Raw genomic sequence first — 8,937 nt, 5'->3', positions numbered from 1 at the left:
TCAAGAAGGTGCTTTAACCAAAGTTTGAGGGTTTGATCAGGAACAGATGACAGATTTTTATCTGCTAGCAGGACCTCACATCTCCAAATAAAGTTCCCACGTGTGGGATTAATAAAGGTTATCTTATCTTAACTTAAAAACAGTGGTGGAGATATGTCACATCCTGGACGACAGCAGTGTTCAGATAATATAACTGACAGTTTTCATTCTTTTGATTCAAATGCACTCTGGGTAAAAGGGGCGGAGCATGAACACCTCCAGGTTTTTTTTATGTAGATGCAAACTTTGTGTTTGAACAGCACTTGGACCACAAACAGGCACAAGAACGTGCACAGAGACGTGTGGAGGCCAGAAACCATCGGGTGGTGTCACATGATCACATACATCTTTCATCTACAGTCTTTGCTTCGCGTCAGCTGATTTCTCTGAAACACTCCTGAGCTGTTGTTTCTTTGTGTTCTCTCAAAACTTCAGTTATTTTTATATAAGGTGCTTACACTTTTTATTAAATACCAGAATTTTTTAAGCTTCGTTTTTTTCTGGATCTGTGCGCGCTCCCGCTGCCTCTGCTGGCAGCAGCTGGATGCGCGCTGCTGAGGGTGCCGAGACAAGAGGCGTCAGCGGGGTGGAAGACTCACTTTCTGAGCTGGCAGGGACGCTGATCGACGTGGAGCAGAGAGGTGAGTGACTCTCGCTGCACTAGATGCATTTCTGCGCTTTTTACGCACACATTTGAACTTTTTTTTTTTTTTGCATCGTTTTATTTGCGCCAGCTGGAATAAAAAGTGTAAAACTTGGACGTATTCGTAGCAGTGCAGCTCAGACATGAAGCACAGGGAGGTTTTCTGCAGAATTCAAAGCGCTTTGATTCAGACTTTGTGAAAAACTTGCTGTTTCTCAGACACGCTGCGTTTTTCCTCCTGTTCAGCAGCCAGTCTGGGCTTTTCCACTCAGCAGGTTATATAAGAGCAGCAGGTCAGAGTCACTAAAACCAAGTAAACGATCATCAGCTTCGGTCTGTAAGGACATTTTTAATTTTTCTAAATTCTCATTGTTCGGATAAAACGGATGATTTTTAATAAGTTTGCAGGTTTGAAGATATTTGGGGTTGTAAAGAATTTCGTGCCAAGAAAAACATTTCACTGTGGAATATATTCAGGTTAGTGACCTGGACTTTAAAAATCCCTGATGTGATATCAAAGAGTTCACAAACAGCCAATGAAGAAACTTTCCAGTGAGGACCGGAGACAAGTCAGTGCAGGAACGGGAGCGCGCTGAGTCAGCTGGTCTGCAGGGGCGGGGGGATTAGCGCGCGAGCACACACACACACACACACACACACACACACACACACACACACACACACACACACACACACACACACACACACACAGTAGTCCAGGATGAGACGTCAACGACGTCACCTCTCTGCACTCGTTTACACTGACGTGTGTCGTTCTGCAGAAACACTGTTGTGTATCTCGGGGCGCGTGCGCAGGTATTCTTATCCACGCACTAAAGGGACAAATCATTAGGTACAGCTCACCCAGCCCTCAGTGCTGCTGCATTTTGATGCATCTCAATCATCCAGGAAAGTAAATCTCCAAAAGTTGATTCTTCATCTGGACGTAGCGCTTTGTGGGAGATCTTATACACAGGACATTTGCATGATGACTGAAACCAGCCCTGACCTCACAGGTTATGTAACAAACTCTGACCTGACCTCCTTCAGTGGGCTGGTTTCAGTCATCATGCAAATGTCCTGTGTATAAGATCTCCCACAAAGCGCTACGTCCAGATGAAGAATCAACTTTTGGAGATCTCTGCTGCAGTTTTCATTAACCCTGACCTCGGACTCACGGGCTCGAGCTTCCTGTCACTCCCTGTCTCACATCTCCAAGAAACCAGTTTGAGATGATCTGAAAGATTTTTTTATTTCTCTCATAAACGTTTAAACGATCTAACTGACGACATGTTATCTCTGAGTTTATGAAGCTGTAGGAAAGAAAAGATGAGACACACTGCGACGATCAGGAGGTTAAAGAAGAAGAAAGCATCTGGGTTTTCCATCAGGCCTGTGGTTTGTGGGTGTGTGTGTGTGTATGTGTGTGGTTTTAGGTTCAAATGACAGACCTCTGTTTATGTAAAAGCTCGAGCACCAGGTCCAGATGTGTGTGGAACAAAGCAGGCCGTGTGTGTGTGTGTTCCTGTCTAGCTATCTTTGTGAGGACCAAAATCTGCATCCTACTATACTTGTGAGAACCAACAGTCACTTGTGAGGACACGCACACACCGGTCCTCACAAGTTTGAAGCCTTTTTGAGGCTCAAAATGTGGTTTTAGTGTCAGGGTTACAATTAGGTTATGGTCAGGTTTAGGGTCAGGGGCTAGAGAAAGCATTATGTCACTGAAGGTCCTCACTAAGACAGCTGAACGGGGTTGTGTGTGTCAGACTTACTCTTTCATGAACGCTGAGCTCAGACCTGAGATCATGATTTGTGTCCCGATGAGCAGCTCAGAGTTTGTTACATAACCTGCTATAAACTTCACAGAGTTTCCACAGCTCGGAGGTTTTCTGGCTCTGACTCTAATCTTTGTCTTTGAATTGTGTCTTTGTTTTGGATAATTTCGTCTCTGTAGCCTCTGTGGCGGCTGAACTTGTTTTCTGTACTCGTCCTCTGGACTTGGTTTGGCTCAGCCTTTCTTTGCACTTATGGAGAAATTAGGGGCGTTTGGTTTGGCGCAGAGGGTATCCCTGCCTGAGGAACAACAGCTGTGTGATGAAATATGGTTCATTTCCTTCACTGTTTGAGGAAATGTGTGAAAACTTGTTTCCTTTTGTTTGGATTTCAGGATGAAGGGAACGACTTTCCTGCTGCTGTTTGGAGTCGTGCTGAGCTTCTGTGACGCTCAGGTATCAACATCTGCCATCTGCACATATTTTCTATTCTTCTGCTTCCTCAGTTATGTAATTTACATCCCCAGAGCCAAAACGCTGGAGCCACAGACAGTAAAAAAGATGGATGTATCCAACGTCACCCCACCCACTGGTTTGATTTATGAAGCCTCGAGGTGAGCGTCTTCGCTCTCTCCTATTCTCACTGTAAAGCCGCACACTGATTGGCTAACTAATCTAAACCACGAGACAGACTTAAAATGAGCGAACGCGCCCATAAAGTGTCAGACGTCTCTGCAGCGCAGTCCCTCTGCAGACAGTCGCCCCCTGGTGGCCTTTAGAAAGAGCGCAGATTTCAGATACCTTTACTGGAAGCTACATCCATCTTTAATCAGTCTGTGGCTCGGACTTTGAATTTTAAAACATGTTTGAATTTGATGGCAGCAACATGCCTTAAAAAGCTGCGACATCAACAACACGAAGATGAAACATTGGTGGAAAATCTCAGAGCTGATGAGGTAATTTAGTGATGTGACTGTGTGTAAAAATACCACCTCACCATGCCCTCAAGGACGAGCTTTGACGCTTCAGGGTAGATCAATGAAGACGTGGTTTGACAAACATTAGAATGGTTTCTGGGTTTTTCCAGAGGTGGCTGCACAGGCTGAGACCACCCTCAGTTCAAAAAGAGCTTCACGGGTTTATGAGCAACATTTGCTGCCATCCACATGATGTTTGCTTCAGAGGAGCCCTGTCTGTCTGAGAGTTATCGGTGGCACGAAGTTTTAAAAGTTCAGTTAATCATGAAATCTTTCCATCATTGGTCCGTTGCAGTCTGACACCGGCGGCGAGGAGGCAGCCGGAGAGGAGGAACACATGGAGCTCTTCACGACTCCGACTACAAAGATGGGTGCTGCCACCTCCGACTTCGGTTACAACCTTTTCCGCATCCTGGCGAGCCGCGACGCTTCCACCAACGTCTTCCTGTCCCCGCTCAGCGTGTCCGAGGCGCTGACTCAGCTGTCCATGGGTGAAGACACAAACACACAAACTTAGTCCAAACCTGAGCTTCGGCTTTAGTGTTGGTACGAGCTCAGAGGCCAGACTGGCTCAAGGTCATTCTGTTTGCTGCTCCCAAAAACACCGTCAGTGTCACGGGACCAGTTTTGTTTTTTCTACTTCTGTCTGTTTTCGTACTTCCACAATTAGTTTTCCTCTGTTCACTTTCAACTAAGCTAAGATTGTACAACAGCGCCACCGTGTGGAGGAGGTGGACACAAGGGCCTTAGTGGAGAATATTAATTTAAAAACAGAGACATTCTTACAGTAAAAGTGATGCCCACGTCTGCTTCTCTAGTGAATAAAACAGTTGTGTCAGAGGTTTGTGACCTTAACACAAGCCCTCCTGTCCCTCTAGGAGGATCTGAGCATGCTCAGAGGCAGCTGTACAGGGCCCTGAGGTACCACACCCTGCAGGACCCTCAGCTCCACAACACCCTGAAGGACATGCTGGCCTCAGTCAGGACGGCGGGGAAAGGCCTGAGTACCGCTGCACGCCTGTACCTGGCGAGACGTGAGTTCACGTTGGGGTTGAGATGGAGTCTAAACATCAGCTGTGACTTTGCAGCTAAACCAAAACAACAGAACACAAATTCAGCTCATTTCTTTTCTATGTCCTGCGTCAAGTTTTCATTCCTACTCCTCCGAAGGAGCTTAGCATGATTTATAAAAACAAAAGGTCTTATTTATTTGATGTGTTACACAGAAACTTCAAAAAGGCCAATGAAAGGTGCAGTTGTAGTCCTGTACTGCCTCTTTAGGGACCTTATCCATTAAACCCAACATTTCTGGTTGGCTTTCTTCTGGAAGCCCGCTGAGGGGCAGCGTCTGGTGCGTGAGCCGGACCCGATGACCATAGAAAAAAAATGTGTTTGGCTCAGTTGTGTTTCAACCTTCTGGTAGAAATGTGAGGAGAAAAAGTCAACGTGAGCAATAAAACCATCAGAAGCCTAAAAAGGATTTTGGTGTTTAGTTGTTAAGAAGACATTGCAGTTTCATCAGATGCAGCCAAGTGAGCTAAGCACCTTCACCTTATCTTACACCGTAATTTAATGTTTGAAATGTTTGGACTGAAATTTGTGACTGAGACAATAAACTCTTCATGAACTTGTTTACAGAGGTGAGCTGGAGTAAAGGAGCCAGGTGGAACTGGTGGTTGCTCGCTGTCTCTGTGTTTGAGTCTTTACTGTGAGATCCTAATGTTCTCTCATGTTGTCAGGACTTCGTTTGAAGCAGGAGTTCTTTGGTCTTGTGGAGCAGCAGTATGGAGTTCGCCCCAAGGCGCTGCTGGGAGGATCCAAAGATGTGAAAGAAATCAACGATTGGGTGTCTCAGCAGACGGGCGGGAAGGTACAGCGCTTTCTGACCAAGCCCCTCCCTCGTGCCGCCGGCATGAGCATTGTGAGCGCCGCCTACTTTAAAGGTACGTCTTCAGCTCTGCAGACACAGATATCTACGAATTAGTTAGAATTATCATATAAATAAAATCCATACGGTGATTCAGTGATCAATATTACTTATCAGATAACTGTAAGAGTTTTTTCCAAAATGCTCGTGTATGGGTTTATGTGTAGGTGAAGTGATCGGCTCACATGTTCAACGCACCTGAACTTTGGGGCACCTGACTAAAGTTTTTAGGAATGAGACTAACTCAGAGAGCTGACTATAGACCGATCGCTGCTACAAAGTGACCTTTATCTGTTTAGCGAATCTTGGAAAAGATGAAACAAATTCAAAGTGTATGGTTGTGTATCCATGTCCTCTGCCACTGAAACCATGAACAGGTTCTGACAAGTGACTGATCCTCAAAGTAAGTTTCAGCCATGATGAATAATGGGTTAGTTTCCTGTCCTAACAGGGAAGTGGACGACTCGGTTCGCTCAGAGTGGAGGGCTGGAAAACTTTCAGGTGGATGGCGCAGCACCTGTGCGCGTTCCCATGATGCAACAGGATAACTACCCAGTGAAGATGGGGGTTGACTCGGACTTAGGCTGCACGGTGAGCGTGATGAATAGCTTTAAACGGAAGCAGGTTATTATCCAGTTTCATTTAAATGGTAAATGGCCTGTATTTATATAGCGCTTTACATAGCCAGTCATCCACCCAGTCACACACACATTCACACACTGGTGATGGCAGCTACATTGTAGCCACAGCCACCCTGGGGCGCACTGACAGAGGCGAGGCTGCCGGACACTGGCGCCACCGGGCCCTCTGACCACCACCAGTAGGCAACGGGTGAAGTGTCTTGCCCAAGGACATTTATACAAATTTAAATGGACTTTACTGATAATGCAAAAGAATCCCATTTTTTACGAAGGAAAAAATGATACAGGGTTGATATTTATTACTAAAAACAAAGGCAGAGAGGAAAACGCTGCTGAGCTTCCGATGATGGCAGAGCAGATCTAACAGATCCATTCTACTTCCTTTCATTCATCCCATTGTACAAAAATAGTTCTGCAGTTCAGCCGTAGATGCAGTAGGGGGCACTAATGAGCTTATACTTAATGAATAGAAGTGGATAGAGCTAAATGACTAAAATAGTTTTATCAGGTCTTTGACAGACATTTCTTATTAAGTTTAAAAATAAAATCAAACAAGAATTCACGGCAGCTGTCTCCGAACGATGGCTACAGTAGCGTAACTGCAGCACATTTCTTCATGTTTTTCTCCTCGTTCAGATCGCTCAGATCCAGATGCAGGACGATGTCAGCATGTTCATCTTCTTGCCCGAGGATGTGACCTCCAACATGACCCTTGTGGAGGAGAGTCTGACCTCTGAGTTTGTCCAGGACCTCTCCATGACGCTACTTCCTGCCAAAGTGTCCATTACTCTGCCCGTCCTGAAGCTCAGCTACTCCACAGACCTGCTGCCGCTGCTCGGCGACCTTGGTCAGTTTCATCCACCACGTTTTTTACTCGAGGGTTCTAATATAGGAGCATACTAGTATTTATATATCAATGCCGAACTGTCCATTCAGGGAAAAAAACCACTCATGAAGCTGTAGTAGTGTAGGCTTTTTCTGCTGATTGATTAACATGGTCGTCCTCCTCTCCCTCTCGGCAGGTCTCTCTGAATGGCTAGACAACCCGGAGCTGGAGAAAATCTCCACTCAGGCTGCCAAACTTATTTCTGTCAATCACAAGGTCACGATGGAGACGGCGCCGGAGGGGAATCAGTACCCGAGCGACACAACGCCAAGCCACCTGACATACCGAGTGGACCGCCCCTTCCTCTACCTGATCCGGGATGAAACCTCAGGGGCGCTGCTCTTTATCGGCCGGGTGGTCAACCCCAAAAGCCTGTCGATATAAAGTGCACACACACTTTTGCACACCTGTCTTCACGGGGACCGCCATTGGCAGACTGTTTCAGAACTTATGTCCAAAACCTAGACTTAACTCTGAAACAGCCCTTTAAAAGTTTGAAAACGCCCTCACTCTAAAGACCTAAAACTCACATTGGTCCCCACAGAGGCAGCTGTGCGCGCACACACACACACACACACACAGACACAGATATACACACACACAGACGCACACACACAGACGCACACACACACACACAGACGCACACACACACACAGACGCACACACACACACAGACGCGCGCACACACACACAGACGCACACACACACACACAGACACACACACACAGACGCACGCACACACACAGACGCGCACACACACACACACACACAGACATACACACACAGACGCACGCACACACACAGACGCGCACACACACACACACACACACACACACACACACACAGACGCACACACACACACACACAGACGCACGCACACACACACACACACACACACAGACGCACACACACACACACACAGACGCACACACACACACACACACAGACGCGCACACACACACACACACACACACACACACACACACACACACACACAGACGCACACACACACACACACAGACGCACACACACACACACACAGACACAGACGCACACACACACACACACAGACGCACACACACACACACACACACACACACACAGACGCGCACACACACACACACACACAGACGCACACGCACACACAGACGCGCACACACACACACACACACACACACACACACAGACGCGCACACACACACACACAGACGCACACACACACACAGACGCGCACACACACACACACACACACACACACACACACGCACACACACAGACATACACACACAGACGCGCACACACACACAGACGCGCACACACACACACACACGCACACACACACACAGACGCGCACACACACACAGACGCACACACAGACGCGCACACACACACAGACGCGCACACACACACAGACGCGCACAGACATACACACACAGACGCACGCACACACACACACACACACGCACACACACACACGCACAGACGCACGCACACACACACACAGATATACACACACAGACGCACACACACACACACAGACGCACGCACACACAGAGATATACACACACAGACGCACACACACACACACAGACGCACACACACACACGCACAGACGCACGCACACACACACACACAGATATACACACACAGACGCACACACACACACACAGACGCACACACACACACAGACAGACGCACGCACACACACAGATATACACACACAGACGCACACACACACACACACAGACGCACGCACACACACAGATATACACACACAGACGCACACACACACACACACAGACGCACACACACACACACACAGACGCACGCACACACACAGATATACACACACAGACGCACACACACACACACGCACAGACGCACGCACACACACAGACGCACACACACACACACAGACGCACGCACACACAGATATACACACACAGACGCACACACACACACACACACACACACACGCACAGACGCACGCACACACACAGATATACACACACAGACGCACACACACACGCACAGACGCACGCACACACA

The 8,937-nt window shown here is 47.5% G+C and overlaps 1 protein-coding gene across 1 annotated transcript; it reads left to right on the top strand.

The window, feature by feature from the left end:
• Nucleotides 1–536: 536 nt before the first annotated feature.
• Nucleotides 537–7,498, top strand: serpinf1 (serpin peptidase inhibitor, clade F (alpha-2 antiplasmin, pigment epithelium derived factor), member 1). Its single transcript, XM_004556875.6, has 8 exons — nucleotides 537–680; nucleotides 2,853–2,913; nucleotides 3,730–3,925; nucleotides 4,313–4,468; nucleotides 5,174–5,377; nucleotides 5,813–5,952; nucleotides 6,639–6,849; nucleotides 7,025–7,498. The coding sequence occupies exons 2-8, from the start codon at nucleotides 2,854–2,856 to the stop codon at nucleotides 7,270–7,272; spliced, it is 1,215 nt and encodes a 404-aa protein (XP_004556932.3). The 5' UTR covers nucleotides 537–680; nucleotide 2,853; the 3' UTR covers nucleotides 7,273–7,498.
• Nucleotides 7,499–8,937: the final 1,439 nt, after the last annotated feature.

Source organism: Maylandia zebra, linkage group LG10 (genome assembly GCF_041146795.1).
Source record: "Maylandia zebra isolate NMK-2024a linkage group LG10, Mzebra_GT3a, whole genome shotgun sequence".
In the NCBI taxonomy this organism is placed as follows: Eukaryota; Metazoa; Chordata; class Actinopteri; order Cichliformes; family Cichlidae; genus Maylandia; species Maylandia zebra.
The sequence above is the reverse complement of the archived record's forward strand: the minus strand, read 5'-3'. Positions and strand labels throughout refer to the sequence as shown.

What these genes read in the sequence shown, in the direction of transcription:
- serpinf1 (XM_004556875.6), top strand. Translation starts at nt 2,854, where the DNA reads ATGAAGGGAACGACTTTCCTGCTGCTGTTTGGAGTCGTGCTGAGCTTC. An exon ending in TGAGCTTCTGTGACGCTCAG is followed by an intron (nt 2,914 to 3,729) that starts GTATCAACATCT and finishes GGTCCGTTGCAG; the next exon opens with TCTGACACCGGCGGCGAGGA. An exon ending in ACGCCTGTACCTGGCGAGAC is followed by an intron (nt 4,469 to 5,173) that starts GTGAGTTCACGT and finishes TCATGTTGTCAG; the next exon opens with GACTTCGTTTGAAGCAGGAG.